This window comes from Vigna angularis, chromosome 4, assembly GCF_016808095.1.
Source record: "Vigna angularis cultivar LongXiaoDou No.4 chromosome 4, ASM1680809v1, whole genome shotgun sequence".
NCBI lineage: Eukaryota > Viridiplantae > Streptophyta > Magnoliopsida > Fabales > Fabaceae > Vigna > Vigna angularis.
This window is the reverse complement of record NC_068973.1, coordinates 29,984,645-30,009,310: the sequence shown is the minus strand read 5'-3', so window position 1 is coordinate 30,009,310 and position 24,666 is coordinate 29,984,645. Positions and strand designations below refer to the sequence as shown.

Genomic DNA, 24,666 nt, shown 5'->3' with positions numbered 1-24,666 from the left:
TGTAATTGCTTATATATGAGTATTAAATAGATATACAGATACTGTTTGAGGTTGTTGTGAGAGGAAGTAAAAATATTAAAATTAGGCATTTTAGATCTAGAGCATAAGACAACAAGGTAGATAAATTAAATAAATAAATTGATTAATTATTGAGGGCCTCCCTTTGTTGGTAGGATAGAGGAACCTTAAAAACCTGAGTTGGCACATCCCTGATCATAGAGCAGCCCTGGCCTGGTCCAGTCAGTTGTGACTAGTCATATGTGCTGGCGTCGAAGGTGAGTTTGATGCGTTCAGACATCTGGGTCCTCTCCGGTGACCAATTGGAGTAAAGAAAAATCTCTACTAGGATGAAAATAAAATAAAACAAGTTGATTGTAGATGCATAATATTATCATGGTAAAAATTTCGTATATATTTTATTTATTATTACATTGAGCCCAGACTTTAATATGTAGTTCCTACGATATGTTGATATATTTTGGTTGATCCATGATCTTTGTTTGGTGAAAATATGTTGAGTTATACTCGTTATGGGCAAAATGAGTTTATAATATGAAGCATAATATATGGTAATATGTTTAATTTATTGATACCAAAACGGGTTATTATGAATTCTTGATTAAAGAATGAACATGATTGAGTTAGGTGGATAAGAGGGTATGAATTGTTGGTTTTATGAAATGTTGGAGTGGATATGAGAAATCATTACTTATGAAATGATGTTTACTACCGGGAGTAGTATGTTCGAGTTATACCATGAGAGTTTGGTATGAGCAAAGTAACACCTGAGGTTTATGAAAGCAGGCAGAAAGTGCTCTGACCATAAGGCTTTGACATAAACATATGATTCGTAAGTTATATAGAAGCAGGCAGAGAGGGGTCTGACCATAAGGCTTCAGAAAGTAAGACATAGTATATAAGTGAGGCTTAAGGAAGCAGGCAGAGAGCGGTCTGACCATAAGGCTTCATGAGTAAGCATGGTACACTTGTAAGATTTATGGAAATGGGAAAGATGACTTTGATAATGATGAATTAATGACATCGGAATAATGATATTTTATCAATTGCAGAAATACATGATTATAATATTTTTATTACAAGTTTGATGATTTTATGATAAGGTGGGCTTACCCTTATTTGTTTGTACTATGATCATATAAATCATGTTATATGTGATTAGATAATGTTGCAGATGCGGTTGAACAAGCTTAGAGATGAGAGAGATGCGGGGAAAAACTTTCAGGGATTTTTGTAAAAAGAATAAATTTGTATTGGGAAGATTATGTTGTGTAAAACTTATAAGTTGAAATTTCAATGGTGAAGACTATATTGTTTAAAGTTTGTAAGTTTGGTATTGTACTTTGGATTAAATGAAATAAAGTTTGATTGTTTATAAGAGATATCAAATTAATTTAGTCTCTACTATCAGTAATACCCTTTAAAATAGTAGGGTGTTACATATACCCTGACCATTCACAATTGTAATAAGTTGTTCTTTATTTCTTTTACCATATGAGACGAAGGGCATACTGAAAGGTGTCATATGATCAGTTGCACCCGAATCAAGGATCCAAATATCTTGAGACACATGATCAACAGTATTGAGGCAAATCTTACCTTTTATGGACAGAGTACATGATCCAAAGGGCTTACTCATTGATTCATCCATTGCTTTTAAAGGAATAATTTTTACTTCAGACATCCCGTAGAACGCAACCAGGAGTCTCCAAGACGATGACGGCGTATGAGTCACACCGAGAAAAAAGGAGCAGAACTTAAAACTCAGATCTACTCAAATATAGGCCAAACAGGTCGTCACCAACCCTAAAAACAGACTCAGGAGGCTCCGACGACTCTTCTGTGGCGGTGACGGCGAGTGGGTCACACCGAGAATAAAAGAGCAAAACTTAAAATTCAGATCTACTCAAATACAGCCAAAAAGAGTCATCACCGACTCTAGGAATAGACTCAGGGGGCTCCGGCGACCCTATCTGTGGCAGCGGCGACGAGTGGGTCTCGCCGGAGGTGGGCGCGTGGGCTACACGCGGTGGCAGCGCGTGGCGGCTCCTCTCACGGAGCGACTTCAGGCGTTGTGATCGCCGGTGTTGGGCGCACTTTTCTGCCCTATTAACGACCCCAACCGGCGACGGTGACAGCGGCAGTGGTAGGACAACGGCAGCGGTGCGACTTGATGCAGCGGAATCGAGCCCCAAAATCAGGAGCTCTGACACCAAGTTGAAAATAAGACTTATTTTATTATTCTCAAATCATAAAAAATACATTCTCATACTCTCTATTTGTAATAATCTAGTTCTCCTAAAAAGGAAAATAGGGAAACTAGGAAAACTAGAAAAAAATAAAATAAAATAAAAGATTATGTATCTATTTCCTCTAATTAAAAAGATTCTAAAGATATTATCTCAAATTACAACAGAAAACTTATAATGGTTGGGCCATATTCCGTTTGATTTGCTGTAGTTAACCACTGCAATGTGCATCGGCTACTGGTTTAAATTTGCAATGAAGCCAATTACAAAAAAGACAAATGAGGACAATATAGAGACAGCTAGAAATAGGTCACAGCAGCTGAAATGATGAAAAAATAAGGAAAATCCCACAACCCAAAATAATTAACATACGGTTCAAGGACTATGTGTGTGAGACAAATATAGTAAAGGTCAAGCTGATGGTGGAGAGAAAAAGGATTGGGCAGAACCTTCCTCTCCCGTGTGGTTCATTTTTGTTTTCCTATGTTCATCTTTGTTGCTATGTAATATACTCATAGTAGTGTTTGTTTTCTTATAAGAAACCCATTTCCAGGAAATAATGCAATTACTCCTTTTTTCCATATAGCTCTCTCATACTCATTTTTATTGGTATCGTTGTTAGATTGGTGCTTTCATTTATTATGGCGGAAAATATGCTCATGAAAGACTTGTCTTCGATGTGAAGCGTTTGACGGACATGATGAAAGCTCGTGACAAGGGTTACTCTACTTGTTTCAAAACTATAAAATCAACAATGGAGGAGGATGCTAAAACGTGCTCTGTAGGTGGACTCTAGCTCTTCAAACACACCCTTTCAAGTTTGCAATGTTAGACTGGTTTTTTTCTCGTTTTGATGGATTTGATGTTCTCCAATGGATATTTAAGGCCGAGTAATATTTTTACTATTATCATCCACTTGATGCACAACAATTGACCATAGTGATGATACATTTCGATAAAGACGTTGTGGTTCCAGATGATTCACGATGGAATGCTTTTCAATCATAACTTGTGTTCACTAGAGATCTAGAATCAGAGTTTGGACACTCCTTATGAAGGCTCTCGATCAAATTTGTTCAAACTTACTCAAATTAGTTTCGTACTAGAATATTATACTGAATTCATAACTTTTATTATCGCAACATTAATCTGGAATTTTCATGTTTTGATGGATTTGATGTTCTCCAATGGAACTTTAAGGTTGAACAATATTTTGATCATTACCCGAGAATGGGTTCTCTCACATGTGATGAAATTTTTTTCTCCAACTTATAGGTGTGCAAATAAGCAATACTTGTATTTGAAAGAGGATGGTAATACTGACATTCAGCCTTATCTGCTGGACATCTCAGAAATTTTGTTTGTATAGGAGCGTCACTTATCATATAATGCCTTAAAAGGGCCAGTCTTCTCCAATAAGTACTTTGAGGTTCCAAGGATCTATCAAGAGTACGTGGGAATTACAATGTTTAAAATTACTTGATAGTGACAGCTTGGATAATTTGTTTATAAACCAAGATTGCTCAGTGTTTAAAATTGCTAGTTAAGCCCATGCCTAATTTCCAATTATTAGTTGGGAATTACAATGTTCTTGTAGTTAAAGGGTTGATTGAGGAGCTAGAAATAACTTTCGATGATGCACATCTAGGACTTCGACTAGCTATTTTTCTTCGGTCTTTGGTGACTATCAAGGGCAGTAAACATGTTCAAGAGCATTTAGGCTAATGGGAGGGATTGAATAACACACAAACAGGATCACACTGCATTAGAAATTGCATTTTCATAATTCATGAGGACAAGATTATTCTTAATGGAGAAGGACATGTAGTGAAGTACAAAAGAGACAAATGAGGAGAATATGGGACAACTAGTCAGTCACCTGACAGCTGATAAAATGATGAAAAAAATAAAAAACAGTCCACACTCCAAATAATCTACTTACAATTTAAATGAGTATGTGTGATGAGTAAAATAGCACAAAGGTCAAATTGGTTGTAAAGGGAAAAGAGAGAAAAAATTATTCTTCCTCTCTCGGTTGGTTCATTCATGTTTTTCTCTGTTTATCTTTGCTGCTCATTCTTGTTTTCCTCAGTTCGTCTATGTTGCTCATTCTTATTTTCTCTCAGATGTGCAGGTTTTCTTTGTGCAGATTAGAGAGGTTGCTAAACACGAGATCTAGATGTTTAATATTTGTTAGAAAAAAATAAATATCCATGCGAAAGTTTTTACATTGTAAAATTTGTTTTACTAATATCCAAACGAGAAATTCGGGACGGTTTCAATTTTTGAAGTTCAATTTCCTTAAGTTTTAATTTCCATTAAATCCATAAATGACTCATCTAAACACGAATCTATGGGGATACACACCACACCAGCTGAGTGTGTAAACCCAGTCTATGCCACTTCAAAGGAGGTGGAGAGTTTTTTCTCGCTCGAGTTGCTAGGGGCTAAAAATATACATGAACTCAGACCAAAGTTCATCTTAGATAGAATTCCAAGATCCTGCCACAGTCAAGTAACACTGACTGATTTTGGCATTCCATTCTTGGCAATATCAGATAATAGTGTAAATGGTACACTTGTCAGGAAACAAAATCCAGAACCATTCGATATATATGAAGTTGGATCCATCAGAAGTTTAAATCCCTCGTAACTCATTATTTGATAAATTAAACAAGCCTACCTGTGAAAAAGATGTCTGATCGGTTTTTCGTTAGAAAGAGATCGTTCAAATCATATATCATTGGAATTGTACAAAGAAATGTCATACAAACTTAAAACACTCTTCTTATAATTTATGATGATACTAGGGTTATAAAACTAATACTACTGGGGAAAATTTTCTAAAGATGCCTTTGTAGGAAGCATACATATGCTTAAGCTCTTCCACTTTGCTTTTTAGTCCTGATGTCGCTTGTTGAGACAGCAGACCCAGAAACCTTGTTAACCTCGTACAGCAATCCAGCCGAGAACAGGAAACTACATTTGTGCAAATATGAAGACATCACCAACGAGTTCATATGAAAATATGAAAATGATGCATTTTAATGGTGTTTAAATACTTAAGAATCCACAACTAGCCAATATGTTGTTGAGTTTTGGATATGATTTCCTCTTTACAAGCCAGACCACGATAATGACAATACTTTGCTACACTAGGCCATCATTAATTGCTAATATATTCTTCGTAAGAATCCTTTTTGTTTCATTAAAAAAGGTGTACCCTCTGAAATAGAAACATCCTTATGATTTTTTGCAATTTGCAAGCATATATTAAGCAGCTAAAACTAATGCACACACTCAAGAAAGTTATAAAATATGAAAAGCGATTTTCTCGAAATATGTTAAATAGAACGTGCACATTTCTATTTAAGTAGTTGATCTATCTTTTCTTAATAAAAAAAGAGTCATGCACCAATAAGTTGTTGAGGTCGGATGATTGACTAACTAGGCTTTAAGAAGGTTTGCCAGCAATATTATACTCAATTATCAGCAGTTTGATTATTCTAAAACAAGAGGTATGACTGGCTTTTGAATGTGTCCCCGCCTCATACTCTATTAAATACATCACATACTGCACCTCTCAGTGAGGTTCTCATTCATTCATAAGGCAAAAGAGGATTAAGAGAAGCATACCATGTAGTGATGCAAACTCGGTGAACAGTGCTTGCAGCAATCAGAGCAACTGCTTCTGCTACTATGACTGAAAAATAAAAATTAACTATCTTCAATTTGCATAAACATAAAACGCAATATTGGAAGTTGTTTCTAGAGACACAAATCCTTAAAGGTGACCTAGAGAATAAAATTTGCAGTTATTGTTATTGCTAAAGACAAAATGTATATGAAAAATAATTTCGCCATTAACACACCAAATATAGATAGATTAATAGAGAAAAAAACTCGGGATAAAAATTTAATAGTTTAAGATACTTGCGAAAAATTTTTATGGAAAAATCTAGTAATCATACAGTTTCTTTTTTTACATGTGTATGTACTCGAGCGAATAAACTTTTTTATACAGTCAAACTTACTATACTAAATTATGAGACCAATAGTATGTAATACTGCAGATGTTCACAAAAAAGGTATCACAATTTATAATATGGTACTTGTCTGGGACAAAATTGTCTCTTATGACATCTTCGTTTCTTTATAAAAAATTGATATCTATCTTAAGCTCTCTGTAAATGCTGGTATAATCTCGTTAGCCTTCTATAAATATGGCAGAATAATATAGTCTGCATATGTAAAACCGTCATGCAGAAAGCTCTCCACAAAACAATAGGCTTGGACTTCTTTTCATAATGAAAGAGCGAACGTATTATGGCAGAGAAAGGAAAGCATATTCATAAAAACTGGTGGAAACTAATAGTACTAATGCATAAAAGAGTGTACACTAAGTCACTAACAAATAAGTGCTTTAACCTTAAGTAGTATGCCTCAATGTTCAACATCACAACATTGGAAGCTACAAACAGTATTCATTCTGTTAAATTGATTTTAAATTCCTTTACTATAAAATGATACCATTTATCATATTCAAATTTCAAAATTAAATGTGTACTTACCAGCACCCCAACCAGTTCTTGCACCAATTGTTTCCTGCAAATTTCCAATGAACTGGAAACACAAATATAAGTACCTTAAATTACCTTGAAAGATTTGTCCTCTATGGAATTATTGGAAGAATAATGAGTAGAAACTAATTAAGAGAAACTACACGGATAAATATAAAAATTCACATCTTTCTCATTAAAATAGGTCACCTTGCTTTTCACAAATTAGAAGGATTGTATAAAACCAGGGAAGTATATGTGTGTGTGTGTACACATATATGAATTATAATGTATGTTCAAATAATAGTATCGAAAGGGATGCAATGGGAAAGGATACGTGATAAACATTCTTTATTTTTTGATGTCACGAATAACTATTAATTTTCATTCCTTCTACCATATGATATTATTATTCAGAAAATAACATAATATTATCGGCATATAAAACTTTGAAGACGAGAAAATGTGCACAGATTATGACCGAAGAGAAAGAAATCAAGAAACGGATTCAGAACTCACAGTTAGGAGCACAAGAAATAGGAGGGAGCTGATGAATCCTCCGAGTATGGTGAACAGTTCTGATGATGCTAGTTTCCCACGGTACATTTCTTGAAGTGAGAGAATGACTGTGAAAAGAAGAAAGGAATACAGCATGGAACTCCCAGATCCCGCCATGGCCTTCTCATTGCAAGTTAAGCAACAACGAACACAGAAACAATTGTGAGAATAGCACGAAAAAAAATCACTATCACCTGTCACTCAGTTGCAAACGGAAATAGCGCATAAGTATATAAACTACCATATACCAAAATTAAAACAAAGACTTGTCATGTGTCTAGCAGCCACATATCTCTAGAGCTACAAGTATAATCCACTAAAACATACTCTACTTAAAAATTTAGTTAAATGTTAACTTTAAGTCAAATGAATCCATGACAGAACATTCTTTTCAACAGTATACGAGACAAGTCAAGCTCAATTAGTTTTAAACGATTAAACCACCAAATTTATTTTCAAAGTATTACCTTTACCTTTGATCCTTTCTCTTAAGCACTCCTTAAAGTGTAAATAACTACTTTAGTTCAGGAAGTAAGAAAAATCATGATAAGTAGTATCCTAAATACTAAAAAAGCCTAAAATTGATTCTCAAATTCTATTATACATCAACTTAGGACTAAAATATTACTTTAGAAACCACTTATGCGAGAGGATGATAGTTGAAGGACAAAATTGGTAGTTTATAAACTTTAAAACATGCAGCATAAGCACACTCTCTTAGCCGAAAGTAAACAAAGAAGCCACTGTGTTAAAGAAGAGTCATCTATGATACGAAGAATGCTCCTCAACAACCACGCAAAGCATACAGAAACCTGAATGCCAGATTTCGCTTACAAGCAGCTGAAGCTACGAAGTTCGCGAACAACAAAAGTCAATAACCTAAGTTCAACGGATCTAACAATGTTATCAAGGCACACCGATCCCAAATGTACAATAACTTCCCAAAAACCCTAACTCCGAGCTACGTAAGCCGAGTTTCATCAAATCCTAACAAAAATTCGCCATTCAAACAAGCAGAACAGAAGCATCAAGGAATTAAAGATCTAACCAATCCACTTAATTCCCTCTACGTCTCACATTTTTCACACAAAATCAAAAAGGGAATAACAGAAGCGAAGACGAAGAGCACACCTCAGATCGGAAGCAGCGGTTTCAGTTCAGATCTCCAGCAACACGAGATCGTCGTTTTAATGAACGCACGAGATAAATACTTGAGGGCAATTTAGGAATTGGCTCCTATATAATTCAGCCAGTGGTTTTTAATAGCTATTTTTTCCACAAAAATAATATTTAAGAGTTTTTTTAGATATTAATTTTTCCCCAAGAGTCAGGTCAGCAGGGTAACGTACAACTGAAGTTTGCGATAAATGCGTCATAATAGACGTAAAAAACAAAAACAGAACCCATATAACAAACGACACCGTTTTAAAATAATTAGTTTCTGGTGTTGTAATTAAGTTACTAACTTCGCTTACCACCGCCGGCAATGGAGCTGCCGGAGTGCCCGGTGTGCCTTCAATCCTTCGACGACCGCGACGCAATTCCTCGGGTCTTGTCATGTGGACACTCCGTTTGCGAAGCTTGTCTCGCGGAGCTTCCGCAACGGTACCCGAATACTATTCGGTGCCCCGCTTGCACCCAACTCGTGAAGTATCCTTCTCAACAAGGTCCTTCTTCTCTTCCCAAAAACATCGACCTCCTCAGAATCTCGCTCCAACACTCCCCTTCTTCTTCTAGTCATTCCCACAAACACAACCAACGGTCCACCTTCAATTCTTGTAACGATCACTCTTCGTTCTGGTCCCCTGAGTTCTATGATGTATGGAAGAATTGGATTCTTCCGCTCGACGCTGTTTTAACTGATGACCATTGTCTTGGTCGGTTCAGTTCGTCCAAGGGTAGGGTTTGTTTCGGAGTTAACCGATGCGTGAGTCTCGCTCCGATTGTTTGTTTCTCTCCTGGGGATGACTCTAAGTTTAGGTTTAGCTATGTTGCATGGGTGATTAAGTGTTTGGAGGGGATGAGCGAGGCTGCGAGAGAGGAGTTAGCATGGATTCTTGAAGCTTCCGTGAGACAGAGGAGGGTGTGTGGGGTTTTTGGGTTGTGGAGTGAAGGGGTGGAGGGACCTCTGTATATGGTGTGTGAGAGGCAAAGTGGTAATCTTTTAGACAAGTTTGGTGAATTGGGAAATGGGTTTGTTGGTGGGAATGAGGGTGGTTTGGAGTTGGACAGTGGTGGGATTTTTTATTTTTTAATGATTGGAAGGGGTATATGTGAAGCTGTGCTTTCTTTGCATTTGGAAGGTTTAGTTGCTGGCTGTTTGGGGCTTTCTTGTTTCTCTTTTGATGAGCTCGGTGGGATTTGTGTTGATTTGAATGAGGTATTGGGGATGGGAAGGCGGTTGCATGCTGTTTCCGGTAAACATGAGAAAGAAGCAATGTCTAAAGATTGCTTGGAAAATGAGATTTTTGTAAGTCCTGAGGTTTTGTATGAGTTGTTGTACATGAGGAGATCTGCTCGAGATAGTGGCCATTTGAGATATCCAATTGGGTATGGCTCAGATGTATGGTCATTGGCCCGTGTACTGCTATGGCTTCTTATTGGAAATGTGCTGCCTCGGAATACCTTGGAAATGAATGAAGAGAGTGATGGTGATAGCACAGCTAGTTATGTGTGTTGCGTGGAGAAAGTTGGTTCTGTGTTGGAAGACAAACTAGGCTCTGAGTATCTGTCACTGGGGAAGATTCTTTGCAAATGTTTGGACGTCAATCCAGTAAACCGTCCAGATGTGGTAGATGTAAGGAACTGCATTCAGGATATGTTAGTCAAACCTCAATTTGAATTTCTGGGCAACTTAGAGGTCACAATAAGTAAGGACAGTACAGGTCGCTGTTTGGTTCTAGGGGAGCTATCTCTGTTGCCTAAGGAATGGTCTGACGAACCAAGCGAGCATGAGTTGCGGGAGAAACAAATTGATGGTCATCCAAATTTTGTTCAAGATGGCCAAGACAAGTCTGACGAGTACTCTGCTGCTGGTTTATCTGGGGGCTTAACTGAACTCAAAGATCTGCGAAGCCATCTTGATTGTGTCAGTGGATTGGCTGTTGGAGGTCTGAATTCTAAGTTTATGTTCCTACTAATCATATCTCGTGCTACCGTTCTTTGAATGTTTGGGTGACAATATCCTCAAGACTAGTTATGGGTGATAAATAAGTTATCTGATAATTGACACTTGGCATGGGTTTCATTGTTTGAAGGCCAGTTGAATGTGAGGCTTTTCAATTGATTTGGTCATAGTTTCTCATGCTTTCTGTGCATTGCATTAAAATAGTTTGAAACCACATGGTTTAATGAAACTTATAAACTAAGCTCTTATTCAGTATCTGGATTTAGGCCGCTTCATCTATGCAATTATACATTTCATTGTACGTTTCTGATCCGTTAGAAGATGTGGTGATTATGCAATGCAGAACTATATTTCGTTCTAAATGAGTATTTGTTTAGTTTTGCAGGCGGGTATTTATTCAGCTCCTCATTTGACAAAACTGTTCGCGTATGGTCCTTGCAGGTACCAATTTTAAAACAAAATGATGTGTCACCATTCTAGTGGGCACATTCCAAATAGCACGATCTCATTTATAATCTTGACGAGGATCCCTTCCTTGTTGTTTCAGTAAATGCAACAGAATTAGAAATATGTTTTGATATTTTCTGATAAATAGTTCTTCAGGGTTCTTTCCCTCCTGTGACTCCATTAGTGGATACCTTCTGATAAATATTTAGTCAGAATATTAATAGCTAAATAAATAAGAGAAGAGAGAGCAAAATGGTTGGGATATTCTTTTTTTTTCACTTGTGATTTGCTGGCTTCAAAAACTAAAACTTGCATTCACAGCCTAACTACGTAGGTCTGCTCAAGTGGAATTTCAATATTAGAAATCTAACTTATAAGAGAAATTGCTTCTGCAATACTTCCTTCAGATGCTCATAGGCTCTTCCTACTTTGTGCTATTTAAAATTGTTGCATTCTTTGTCTTACATGGATAGATAAAAAAACCATCTTGGATGCTAGATTGTCATGCAACATCAAAGCATGATTTATGATGATTACAAAGTTTGAAGGGCTGGGATATTTTAATATAGATTATTGTGGTTGTTTTGTACAAGCTGTTTCACGGACTCTCAGATATAATGAGATTTTCTCATTTACTATAAATTTATGTAGGACCTTTCTCATTTACACACATTTAGAGGTCATGAGAATAAAGTCATGGCTCTAGTTTATCTAGATGAAGAAGAACCATTGTGCATAAGTGGTGACAGTGGAGGGGGCATATTTATTTGGGGAATTGCTGCTCCTCTTAGGCAAGATCCCTTAAGGAAATGGAATGAGAACAAGGATTGGCGTTTTAGTGGTATACACTCCTTGGCTGTTTCCAAAAATCATTCTATTTACACTGGAAGCGGAGATAGAACAATCAAAGCTTGGTCATTAAAGGTTAGTCTTTAACTTTCTTTGATTACTTGTTTGCTGCCAAAAATAGAAACTTCATTGTAAATGCGTTCTTTGGGTTTCTATAACTTTTCCCAGGATGAAACTTTGATATGCACAATGACTGGTCATAGATCCGTAGTTTCCACACTTGCTGTTTGTGATGAGGTTCTTTACAGTGGTAGTTGGGATGGTACAGTTCGGTTGTGGAGTCTAAATGACCACTGTCCATTGACAGTTCTGGGGGAAGATACGCTTGCAGATATGAGGTCTATCATGGCTATTACTGTAGATAGGCATTTGCTTGTTGCAGCACATGAGAATGGATGCATAAAGGTTTCTTATTTTTCCATATTTTTTGCCTTTTGAAGATTAATGATGAATTTTGTAGCCCACTTGAAGTCAAATATGGACTTGACGCACACAATTAACTCCAGTCAATATTGTTTAACATCTCTTTTATCATTTGTTTGTTTAGGTCTGGAGGAATGATGTGTTCATGAATTCCAAAACATTGCATAATGGGTCCATTTTTGCAATGAGTATGCAGGGAAAATGTCTTTATACAGGAGGTTGGGACAAAAATGTTAATATACAGGTAGAAATGCAAAATCTTGTGCTCTGTCTACGAAATTACAATGCAATTTGCTCAGCTTATGATATTTTATTTAATATTATTTATTCAAATAGCATAGAAATTCATTATAGAAGTTAGTGAATTGTAGGAATTATCTGGAGACGAGTTTGAACTGGATGTCAAACCATATGGATCCATTCCAAACAGTTCTGTTGTTACAGCTATATTATACAGCCAGGGAAAACTGTACATCGGATATGCTGACAAGTCTATTAAGGTATTTATTCACTTCATCCAATTATTTTAAATTTTTAAATTCAGGCCTCGACGACGTGTATTTAAGAGAGTTAATTTAAGTGTTGCTTTAATAAAATATTTGATATAAAAGAAGTCACAGCTCACAGCCCGTAAATTTTGTTCATTTTAATTACACATTTCCCCTTGCACACTTGTTTATTTGTCTATCTAAATGGAAAAGAGAGAATAATTCAGCCTGGAGTCATTTAGAGATTGCTCTTTTCTCCCCACTCAATAGAAGAGAGTGCTTATTCTAAACCATGCCAATTGAATTCTATAGGCAGATATGATCAACCGGGAAATATTGTCCTTTTCACTCTCAATTATTTGGCAACATGACTTCTTATTGTGTTCTGAAAGGAAAGTCAATGTCTGACAAATATCTATGGAGTGCAAGACACTACCATCTGATATAATGGTTGACTTGTTATCACTGCATTTCTGTCTTTTTATTATGCTTGTGAATTTTTAACACTCAACGCCTATTGTTGATTTGGTTCCTCCAGGTTTATCAGTAAATAGTAAGAGTTAATTGGGTGCATCTGCTCAACTCCTGGTTTGACTGCTCAAGTTGCAGCCATTTCTTTTTCTTAAATTATGCATCATCCTTGTGATGATAGGTTTTCGGGTGACATTTTCGACACAGATGCAGATAGTGTGATCCAAGTGATACTGAAAGGTGTTCTGTACATATTATAAACTATTTCTTTCTCGGGCTTGATTCTTAAGGTTTGTATATAACTTGAAAATGTTGCAGTCTATACTTAATGTAATATATACCATAGTAAGAAAATTAGTTCAGATTCAGGACACATGACAAGTTTCAGTGCAGATTTTTGCACCAATTAGCTCTACTTTTTCTTTTTCCTTTTTTGGTACAAAATGATTTCGTGTTGTTGGTTTTTATAAATGTTTTTAGAACTAAACCTGTCAAACTACTGAATCCAGATTGAAATTTTCAACTGAAGTCGAACCAGATCCACTGCTATTAATAAAAAAATAATAATAATAATTAAATAATATTAAAAATTATAACGTCATAATTATGATACTGGAAAATTAAAATAAAACATAATTTATAAGTTTTAACATTTAAAATAATATAAAAATTAAAATAAATATTTTTCGTACTTAGATTAAAATTTTAATAATATTTATCATATAATATACGTAGAATAAGATAAAACAACATTCCAGATAATATTTTCTGAAAAATAAAGAATTCTCAGAATAATATTTATCTCAATCATTGTAAAGGTAGATTTAATGAAGGAAGCAATTTTCAATAAAAATTTTACATATTACATATAATCATTATCTCATTTCGCAACTGTAGCAATGTACAAATAACGGAAACTCTAACTAACACAATCAAGAGGATGCAAAGGAAGTTTCTGTGGGTTTGGATCGGAAGAAAGATGTATAGCTTAGGTTAGTTGGAAAAAGTGTGCAAACAGAAAAAGTGTAGGGGCTGAGATTCAAGGATATAAAGGTGTTTTAATAAGGTTCTATTAGAAAAATGGAAGTGGAGTTTGATGACAAATGAGCAAGGGTTGTGGAAGGAGAAAACAAAATAAGAGATCTAAAAACAAAAGATAACCTTGGCAGATGAGGAATTTTTCAATGAAATATGGGAGATGACAGTGATATCAAATGCAATTCATTTCACATGGAGATTGGGTCTAGATAGAGTTGCAATAAAAAATAACCTTGGCAGAAGACAAATCAGTGTGGAAAATCCCTGTGTTGTAATGTGAGGCGACCTGTCCAACTGTCAGTCTATGAAATGCTTACAATAGATGGATAAAGGGGCAGATAGTGAATCTAAACAGTATAAGAAATATTTGTTTACAGCATAACTTTTGTAGTTTGAGCAAAAAGGGAAACTTAGCTTGGAAGAGTATGTGCGCACAACCATTATTTGTAGTGGGTGATATCAAATTAATGATGTGATTTTCATAAATGGAAAGCCAAATGCTGAGAAGATGTTTGTAGTGACTAAAGAACAAGTTGAGGAATATCAATTTCACATACTTGAATTGGTGCTTTTTACAGACTCAAATAATTTTGTAAAGAAGTTTATAAAACTGTTATGACCAAAAACAATATGACAACAACTTAAAGTAGGGAAGCTTGATGAGAAACGAGACCAATGAAGATATGAGAAGAGACACAATACGATATGCTGAAGTATGGGATATCAAAAAGGGGGAAATATGACTTTTATGTACAAAACTGTGCAAAATTAAATATAGGTGATTTTCATAGTGATGTGTAAACATATTGGATATGCAAAACCGTATAGGAAGGTTGGTAGAAACATATTTTGATAGGAAATACAATTGTAATTTAAGAGAGGCACTTATACCATTGATAACAACATTCACTGTTTATAATTGACCATGTTAATTGACTTAAAAATCAGACGTATAAATGTAAGTAAATTTAACCTGTTACTTTCCTTTCTTTTCTTTTATTTCAAACTAAATATAAAACATAAAACAGTTTACATTTTTCACTCCTATTCGAAACATAGAATATTATTAAGTGTCCAAAGACTTTACGATATTAAAAATTGTGAATGGGTATTCATCGAGTTTTGATACAATTATCATCCTCCTAGGAACATTTTCCACAATAGAAATTTACAAAGAATATAATAAAAAGTAAATTATAAGGACAAAAAGACATTTAAAATTAAACTGATTTTATAATTCAAATGCCAAAGCCTTTTTTTCTCCCTCACCGGAGTCCTCTGGGGCCGTAATAAACACCACAGAAGAAAGCCATCCTATGCTAAGCTCATTTGCATATGCGCTAATCCGTTGAAGTTGCCAACACACCTTTATGGCCGCGCTCTCGTATCCACCTTTCTTCGCCCTTCAGAGAATCACTTCTACCGATGTCAACGCCAACGCTTTCTTCATTCGTTCGCGCCCTTTTGTTCCGCCCTGGCCTCGCCTGCGACGACGTCGTTGCACACCCGCTCTCGTCGCCGTTGCCTCCGTCAAGGTGCGTTTCAGCTATGCGCCCGCTACTTGTTCGACGAATTGCCTTAGTCAATTGTCAGATCACTTTCTTGCTTGCAGGGAAATCTCGGTCGTGTTCAAAAGCGTTTCACTGACTTCACGAGCTTGAACTATTGGGTTGTTAGCGACTACTATCGTCTCGTGAACTCCGTCAACGCCTTCGAGCCTCAGATTAAGGCGCTCTCCGATGAACAGCTGGCCGCGAAGACCTCCGAGTTTCGCCGCCGGCTCGCGCGAGGGGCTACGCTTGCTGACATTCAAGCTGGTTCACTACTCTTTTATGCTGTTGCGTCATTGCTGGATTTGTCTCTGAACTGTGTTTATGATTGAATCGTAATTAATGTTTCAGAGGCGTTCGCAGTTGTTCGTGAAGCTGCTTGGAGAAAACTTAGAATGCGTCATTTCGATGTTCAGGTCTCATTCTATCATTGACTTGCATGTGTATATCTCTTGTATTGTGCTTTTTTGCATGTCACTGAATGAGGAGTTTTGTTGATGTTAGATTATTGGTGGGGCAGTGCTGCATGATGGGTCCATTGCTGAGATGAAAACCGGGGAGGGTAAAACCTTGGTTTCCACACTAGCTGCTTATCTAAATGCCCTGACCTCTGAGGGTGTTCATGGTATGTGTTACTGCCAACACTCTAGAAGCTTGAATAGCCAGGGGAGTTTCTTCAGGTGCCAGCACTTGGCTTTTCGAAAATAAATTTCTCTAACTTTTGATTTCTTTGCAGTGGTAACTGTTAACGATTATTTAGCTCAGCGTGACGCTGAATGGATGGGACGCGTTCATCGTTTCTTAGGTCTATCTGTCGGTCTTATTCAGGTAATTTTTCTCTGCAGGTGGTAAAATTGATTTTCATCTGCTATGTGTTTGATGATGAGATGATAAGAGCACATGTTTAAGGATATAACGTACGAATGGGTTGGGTCTAGTAAAGAAGATTTTATTAATTAATTTGTGAACGCACTGCACAACCTTCTTTTAACTTGGTTATCTGATGTTTGCATGCACAGAGAGGAATGAATGCTGAAGAACGAAGAATCAACTACAGATGTGATATAACATATACCAATAATTCGGTAATTACACCTATCAGTTACTTATACTGTTTCCTTTTAGCTGTACATTTATATTTTTACTTATGTTATTTTCTTTTCTTCCTTTTTGTCCTTTTCTTACTTTAGGAGCTTGGATTTGATTACCTGCGAGATAATCTGGCTGGAAATCGTGACCAGCTTGTAATGAGATGGTAGTGTGTATTACTTGGGTAGAACTAAGTTATTTTCTTCTTTTTCTTTTGGTTTGAAATATGTTTGGTTACGAGTGACTATTGTACAAGAAAACAGGCCAAAGCCCTTTCATTTTGGAATTGTTGATGAAGTGGATTCTGTCTTGATAGACGAGGGAAGAAATCCTTTGTTAATCAGTGGTGAGGTAGGCTTAACATTAATTTTTAATTTTGCTTCTTGTGGTTCGCTAAATCATTATCATCCCCTTCTTTCATACCCAGGTTAGCGGTATTAGAAAGAATATTTCAACTGCTCAAGCTCAATGAAAGATGACTGCTTCTCCTTCTTTATTGCAGGCTAGTAAAGATGCTGCACGATTCCCTGTTGCTGCAAAAGTAGCTGATCTGCTTAAACAGGGCACTGTGCGTACATTCTCTTGCACTTCATCATGTCATTTACTCTGTTTTCCTCCCTTTTTCCATTCTGCTCAGTTTATCTAGATAGTATTATACACTGATTTTTTTTTCATTAACAGCATTACAAAGTGGAGCTTAAAGATAATTCTGTGGAGTTGACCGAGGAAGGAATTGCTCTTGCCGAAATGGCTTTAGAAACTAATGACCTTTGGGATGAAAATGATCCCTGGGCAAGGTGAGTATTCTTATACTCTAATAATTTGTTGCTCATTTAACATTGGTTGGTGTTTACTTGTTTTGTAATCCCAATGGTAGTTTGGCAAAAAGTAGGCTAGCATTAATGTCAGCATATCTTATTCATTTTTTCCATTATGATCTCTCTTTTTGATGAATTATATAACATTAACATCACAATCTGCTAAACAGTAGAGTACAAGTTAAAAAAATTTCTTTCTTTTTTAATGAAAAAAGAATAAATTTATTCAGTAAAAAATAATAATATTAAAAAGGGATTGTCCTCCTTAAAAAAGAGAAAATAAAATTAAAACAAAAGCATGACAAATTAGACACTAATATAGTAAAACCTCCTGATCCCTTGACATATATGTAAATGACACCCCTGTGAAAAAAGATCACGTGCTTTATATTTTTCTGTGTTTACAACTTATATTTGTAATCATGGTTTTTTGAGTGCATACACTTTCTTAGAGATTTAGATTAGTTTATCATAATCATAATTGTTATATTTATTTGATAGTGGGTGCTTTATATGAAGTTTCTGGCTAACATGTTGGAATTTGAAATTCCTGTCCAATCAGTTAAATTACATTTGACTAGTAGGAGTTGAGTTACTGCAGATTTGTGATTAATGCTATAAAAGCTAAAGAATTCTATCGTCGAGATGTGCAATACATTGTTAGAGATGGAAAGGCTTTGATTATCAATGAGGTAATACTTTCAAGATTTCTTTATGCTTTTAATATTATGCAACTTTTGTTTACCTATGAAAGCAAACACTTGCAACAAAACATGACACAGGAACACACAAAATTTGATCTATTGTATCCTAGGGCACAACACAGATACACAACATGAGTAACATGACTTTTTGTTGGGCATACCTGTTGTTGTCCATGCAAGGTTAATGGAATAATGAAGTTACTTTTCCTCCATGATTTGGAATTTAGTAGATTTTTACATTTTAAAATTGGATATTTATAGGACAAACATCAGTTGTATATTGTGATTCTTGGCCACATGTTAGTTCCTTTGTTTTCTAAAATTCATTGTAGGAGAAACTCTTGTGGCCACAATAAGGTACTCTGCTTTTAACGATTCAGAGAGGGGGTTCAATGACAGTAATCAATTAGTTGTAGAGAAAAATATACTGATTAACATCCTAGAGGATATTTAGAAAAAAAAAGAGGTTAAACTGAATATATACATACAATTAGTATATTTTGTTTCACAAGCTTGTAGTATTTTTTTGTACTCTGAAATCTTGGTTACTGTAGTCCATTTTTGTTTTTTAAATTCACTAGCAGTATGTACTTTTGATTTTACAAATTATGCATTGTCTATAGAAATGTGAACAGACTTGATGTTTTAGTGCATATACTTGGCATGCATTCACTTATATTAGATATGTTGATTTCAAACAAATGGAGTGGAAACTGGGTTAACCTAAGGGTCTGTTTAGAATGGTTACAAACTGTACTAGGGGCTACTTATTGTCCGCCCTTGCCTAATGTGCACACATAAAATCTCCCTTCTGTTATGCTGGAAACATGTGTAGCCTAGTTAGATGTGATATTTAGCTTCTGATTCATGAAATTGTTTCGCATGATAGTTGGATGTTATTTAAGATAACACACTTTGCTTTGGCCTTGTTACAGGACAACACTTATGTTATTTAGGACAGTGGAAAGTTTACAATATGAATATTGTAGGTTATTTTTTTTGTGGGCCAGGGGTAAGATGTCTCATTGACTATTGATACAGCAAAAAGTAATGTTAGCAAGTGACAGCATCCCTCACCTTATAAATTAGTTTTTGGGATTGAGTTAGGTTTAAATCAAAACTCTATAATATATCTTATTCTAGTGATTTTTATTCGTATACTCCCACATGTCAAAACATTTAAAGTTCATGTTTTTGAGATGTTTAATTTTTGGAGTAAGGGGAATATGTTAAGAGATCTGATAAGCATCCAAGTATTTGAGAAACCTACCAGGGGGAAGAACTTAAATACTTCACTGAGTATTTTATACTACTTGATGTGAAACTTACGCATTCCATAATTCCCAAGTCCTTATCAAGATCTCACTTCAATTAGTCATATGGAAAAAAGTAATGTATGTAAGTGGAGGACAACTGTTGCCTCATGAGCATTTGAATGGATTTATGTCTACGCCCAAATTATAAGACGTAGAAAGATGAAAATAAATTGTTATTGAGGCTGTTTGTGGGCTAAGCAGGTGATTTTGAAGGCAATAGAATGGGTTTAAAGAGGGTATTTTTTATGCTGAGAAATGGTACCTGCAATTTGGGTTTGCGGTTTATAGACTATAAGGGTGGAGATAAGAATCTATCTTTTTGATAGAATACATTTCTGATGCTGTCTGCTATCTTCATATTTGAGCAGATTACAAAATTATAGTACTAGAGAATGAAGTAAATAAATAATACAGTTAAGAATTAGCAACCTTGGCCTCACACTCACATAATGAAGAAGTGAGTAATTCCATCCCATTGATGTAATTTCATAATATTATAAATTTTAGGGTAAAATGTGTTTTTAGTCCTTGTAAATAAAACTAAATTTGGTTTTATCACTTTTATTCATTTTTTGTTGGCTTTAGTCTTACAAATTTAAAAAGTTTGAAGATGTACGCACTCCCTGTCATTACTTACTATTGATATGACATGCATTTAACTTACCACCTCAGTGTTTGTTGACATTATGTATCTAGATGCTTGTAATGTCACTACTAAATAATGATAAGCAGAATTTGTAAAATTAAATTTATGAGGATTAAACCAACGAAAAATATTGGAAGGTATAACTAAATTTAATCATGTTATAATTATAGGCATGTGGAACATATCCTATATACTTAATATAATCTAGATTGTACATGCACTACTAGAAACATTTTTCTTTATTTTCCTATTATATCTTTGTTATTTGAGAATCTCCTCTATTTATTGTATTGACTTAGTTTTCTCAATATAAATAAAACGTATGTGCTGTCATAGAAATGTAAGATTTCAGCTCACTCTCTCTTTCCTATGGTTTACCAAGTCGTATTTAAAAGGAATAAAAATATATTTAAGTCCAAGTTTATATTTCATTATTCTTTGTTAATTGGATACAACACTTAGCAAAATTAAAACTCATGTACATTTGTCTAAATCTTAAGTTTAAAAACTAGTGAAATACATGATCAACGACTTTTCCTAGAGCTTGTACACCTTACTTGATTTGTACGATTTCTCAAACCTGTTGTACTGTTACTATTTGATAAAACTGGAGGATGTTTGGAAAACCCTACCCAATATAAATGCAAGTGTTTGTTTTACACAGACTGAAATATGATAGCTTATATTCTACATTGTAATACAGGGTTGTTCAAAACAGCTCAAGATTGAGCACATTAAACATATGCATTTGCTTAATACTTCAACAGTAAATATGCATGGCTGAGATATTTTGCAAGGACCAACTATCCCAAAACGATTTTTGTTGGTGATGCATTCAATTAACTTTCTTTAGTATAATGTCTAACATACTCCCTCTTGCAAGAGCTCTTTCGACCTGAAGTCTGGACTTCTGACAAGCTGACTTTATCTTGTGCTGAATTTAATTTAATTATGAAGAATAGTGGTGCAAAAAATGAATTTATTAACAATTTGGTCATTAGAGGCTTTGGTGCTATAATGAGGACTAATTTTCACATAAGTTATCGGGTTGAACCCAATACACAGGTTTATATCGTGAACATTATTGTTTCTTGTATTTCTAGTAAAAGCGTTAATCTTTTGTTTTCATTTAATAATTAAACAGATAATTTTTCATTTTCTTTTTGCTTGCTATTAGTTTTCTTAATAATATGATGAAACAAATCCCGAAAATATTTCAGCTGACAGGTAGAGTTGAAGAGAAAAGGAGATGGTCTGAAGGGATTCACCAGGCTGTGGAGGCAAAGGAAGGTTTGAAGATTCAGGTATATATATCGGTTCTTTGATTTGTTTTTCGTATCATGACACTTCTCATCATAATTAATTGATTCTAACTTTCAAAGGTTTAAACTTGCACAGGCAGATTCTGTTGTTGTGGCACAGATCACATATCAGTCATTATTCAAGCTCTATCCGAAGTTGTCAGGAATGACTGGGACTGCCAAAACAGAAGTAAAAATTTATACAGTTCTGACATTGTATTAAAGTTTAACTGTTGCAATTTGTGTTTTGTATCAGTTCATGATTTTGGTATATATCGTTGCAGGAGAAAGAGTTCTTAAAAATGTTTAGGATGCCAGTCATTGAAGTACCCACAAATCTTCCTAATATTAGAAAAGATTTACCAATTCAAGCTTTTGCTGTATGCCATTTAATAGTTTCTTTAGCATCTGTTGTTTCAATACAATCATTTTTCCATGACAAAAATCCTAATTTTATTAAGTGTATGCTTTTTCTATTAATAAATTATTCAAGACTGCTCGTGGGAAATGGGAGCAAGTTCGCCGAGAAGTTGAATATATGTTTGGACAAGGTCGGCCTGTCTTAGTTGGAACAACTAGGTAAGTATTATGATTATTATGATGGGTGCTGTTTATCACTGGACATGTTTTGCATTCTTTTAAGAACAAATGATAATTGCAATATTTCTTTCTTAGCCTAATGCTCTGAATTCTGAAACACATGATAGACACTATTTAACAAGAAAGAACTCTCATACGTGCTTTCCATTTCTTCAGGGTCTTAGACCAACTGAACTGAGTAAAACTAGAGAGAAGAATTTGAACATTGAATTGAATATTTTTATTATCTATCATGCTTCTGAAACGTAAATACAAGATGTATTTATAGGCATTGCTTACTGACAACTGTACAAGAACTGACAGCTGTGCAAACTAGCTCACAAAGAAGCCTACAGCTGTACAAGAGACTTACTAGTTGTACAAAAGAACTTATAAGAAATATGTATACAAACTAACTTGTTTCTCTAACACAGGTTTTGGATAGAGCTGTCAAAATGGGTCACAACCCGCGAGCCAACCTGGCCCACCACGGGTTTGAACCGGGTTGGGTTAGAAAAAATTGTATTTTTTTTTGCGAGTCAGATTTCAACCCGGCTCGTTTAAACCTGGTTCATGCGGGTTGAACCCGTAGTGGGCCGGGTTGGCCCACCAACCCACCTACCTATTTTATTTTATTAAAATTTAATTTTAATTTTATAAAAAAATATTTATTATTTTGTTTTTACTTGAAAAAATTATTTAAGTTCCTTATTTTCAAAATTAATTAAATACTCATGTTGGGAGTGAAATTTGTTTAGATTTGTATTATAGAAAGTTTGTAATTTTTTTTATTTAAAAAAAATTGTAATTAAGTGAGCTAGTGAGCCAACCCGTTTACCCACCAACCCGTGGTGGGTCGAGCCGGGTTCGAATTTTTCTGACTCGCTAATAAATGAGCCGGGTTGGGTTAGCTCACTAAGTGACCAACCCGTGGTGGCCGGATGGCCCGTTTTGACAGCTCTAGTTTTGGACACTTATATTACTACTTGAACTTGTCATGTCTTTTTGTACCATTTAAAATGGATATTTTGTTTTACTTCAAATTTTTGCTTCTTTAGCTGTCTTGAAATTGCTTTTATAAACAGATAATTAGGAATTATGGTCTGTTTAATGTTGACTGTTACAAATTGCCCATTAACTTTATGTTTCTAGTGTCCAAATTGTTAAGAAAAATCATTGAATAAACCTTAAATGCTTCTCTGAGATTTTGTTTTTATTATGGCCTTATTATTGATGATTAATCCATGTTGCCAAAACCCAATATACTGGGATAAAACTTGGTTGTTAGTGTTATAGTGTGTCTATATCTTATTATTTGTTCTTCAACATTGTGCAGGTTAAAAGTTATATTTATATTTACACGGTCTTGATATTGAATAGAAAATTGATCAATTGAAAAAAAAAATTGAATTTTTAAATTATCAATAATGGCACAATTTTTTCAAGAAGTTATCTCTTTATTAGAGATATAAACTATTATTAGGTCTGTTGCTGACAGCTTCAGCTTTAAGAGAGTGTAGTTGTTGAAATGGGAAAAATTCTGCTGACAAATTAAGTTTTTGTACATGCCTGGGACCAAAATTGCTTTTTGGTTGAGAGGAGGCAAGCCAAAGAGGGCTGTGTCGATGTGTCTACTGTTTCTATACATAATGGGGATTTGATTCTTGACAACCATCTTCTCTCTGTGTTGCATTATTATTGAAGGAATGGAATTTAATTTGCTTAGGTTTTGATGATTATGTCTCGGCATTAGTGTATCTCTTTTCAGTGGTATAGTTTTAAATCTTGCTCCAGTTTATCTTTGTTTAAATTAAGCTACCTTTTCCCTTCCTCGTTATACTTACTGTTGTCATTGTCAAATATTTACATTGGATTCTTTACTTATCTGGGCTATATATTACAAATCTATGCACATAAGCTTTTCTGTTTTAAGCAGTCAATAGTCTTGCAACTTTGTAGAATGATTATTTTTCCTTATTTTTTCATATGAAGTGTAGAAAATTCGGAACTTTTGTCTGGTATGCTTTGGGAATGGAATATTCCTCACAATGTTCTGAATGCTAGGCCCAAGGTTTGTGAAATTATAGGTTGTTGGTATCTTCAAAAGCATATACTGTCTTTTTATTTTTATGACTTAAGTGTTTTATTTTTAAAGATTTTCCTACCTCACTAGCCCCCTTCCGCCTTATTTAATACAGTATGCTGCAAAAGAAGCAGAAGTTGTTGCACAGGCGGGACGGAAACATGCCATTACCCTCTCTACAAATATGGCCGGCAGGGGCACAGATATAATCCTTGGAGGAAATCCAAAAGTAGGTTTGCCCATAGGTTTGTTTATTTGTGGCTAGGTTCTGAGAACAATATGAAACCTAGCATACTTTGTCTAAGACTGCCGAAATGACCTAGAAAAACAGAAATCAGTTTGTATTACTTTTT

General features: G+C 35.1%; 3 protein-coding genes across 6 annotated transcripts in view; 2 read left to right on the top strand and 1 right to left on the bottom strand.

Moving 5' to 3' along the window:
* Window positions 1-3,594, top strand: part of LOC108330611 (pentatricopeptide repeat-containing protein At1g77360, mitochondrial) — a 46,024-nt gene extending 42,430 nt beyond the window's left edge. Inside the window, exon 3 of the transcript XR_008248192.1 lies at window positions 2,890-3,594. The gene's annotated coding sequence lies outside the window, so the exon portion shown is untranslated. The remainder of the gene's footprint in view (window positions 1-2,889) is intronic.
* A 1,379-nt stretch (window positions 3,595-4,973) lies between these two features.
* On the bottom strand, window positions 4,974-8,626 carry LOC108331395 (uncharacterized). Its single transcript, XM_017566039.2, has 5 exons — window positions 8,516-8,626; window positions 7,346-7,504; window positions 6,839-6,890; window positions 5,904-5,970; window positions 4,974-5,246 (listed from the first exon to the last, which is right to left on the bottom strand). The coding sequence occupies exons 2-5, from the start codon at window positions 7,499-7,501 to the stop codon at window positions 5,144-5,146; spliced, it is 378 nt and encodes a 125-aa protein (XP_017421528.1). The 5' UTR covers window positions 7,502-7,504; window positions 8,516-8,626; the 3' UTR covers window positions 4,974-5,143.
* Window positions 8,627-8,801: 175 nt separating this feature from the next.
* Window positions 8,802-24,666, top strand: part of LOC108331394 (protein translocase subunit SECA2, chloroplastic) — a 38,818-nt gene continuing 22,953 nt past the window's right edge. For 3 of the 4 annotated variants that reach the window (XM_017566037.2, XM_052875683.1, XM_017566036.2), the window contains exons 1-17: window positions 15,452-15,762; window positions 15,840-16,044; window positions 16,129-16,193; window positions 16,282-16,402; window positions 16,514-16,605; window positions 16,797-16,862; window positions 16,968-17,032; window positions 17,130-17,217; window positions 17,369-17,434; window positions 17,548-17,663; window positions 18,286-18,376; window positions 21,571-21,654; window positions 21,749-21,841; window positions 21,936-22,031; window positions 22,145-22,230; window positions 24,223-24,301; window positions 24,429-24,542. In XM_017566037.2, coding sequence (XP_017421526.1) covers window positions 15,598-15,762; window positions 15,840-16,044; window positions 16,129-16,193; window positions 16,282-16,402; window positions 16,514-16,605; window positions 16,797-16,862; window positions 16,968-17,032; window positions 17,130-17,217; window positions 17,369-17,434; window positions 17,548-17,663; window positions 18,286-18,376; window positions 21,571-21,654; window positions 21,749-21,841; window positions 21,936-22,031; window positions 22,145-22,230; window positions 24,223-24,301; window positions 24,429-24,542 — 1,692 coding nt within the window. In that variant the 5' untranslated portion in view covers window positions 15,452-15,597. Of the gene's footprint in view, window positions 10,495-10,896; window positions 10,953-11,609; window positions 11,883-11,975; window positions 12,213-12,354; window positions 12,475-12,601; window positions 12,731-15,451; window positions 15,763-15,839; window positions 16,045-16,128; window positions 16,194-16,281; window positions 16,403-16,513; window positions 16,606-16,796; window positions 16,863-16,967; window positions 17,033-17,129; window positions 17,218-17,368; window positions 17,435-17,547; window positions 17,664-18,285; window positions 18,377-21,570; window positions 21,655-21,748; window positions 21,842-21,935; window positions 22,032-22,144; window positions 22,231-24,222; window positions 24,302-24,428; window positions 24,543-24,666 lie in introns of those variants that run through there. The other variant, XM_017566038.2, reaches the window with a different exon arrangement.

Bases quoted from the DNA above. Each gene is read 5' to 3' on its own strand.
- LOC108331395 (XM_017566039.2), bottom strand. From the start codon at position 7,501: ATGGCGGGATCTGGGAGTTCCATGCTGTATTCCTTTCTTCTTTTCACA. The intron at 6,891-7,345 runs GTGAGTTCTGAA...TTGTGTTTCCAG, and splicing joins TATTTCTTGTGCTCCTAACT to TTCATTGGAAATTTGCAGGA. The intron at 5,971-6,838 runs GTAAGTACACAT...TTTATTTTTCAG, and splicing joins AAGAACTGGTTGGGGTGCTG to TCATAGTAGCAGAAGCAGTT.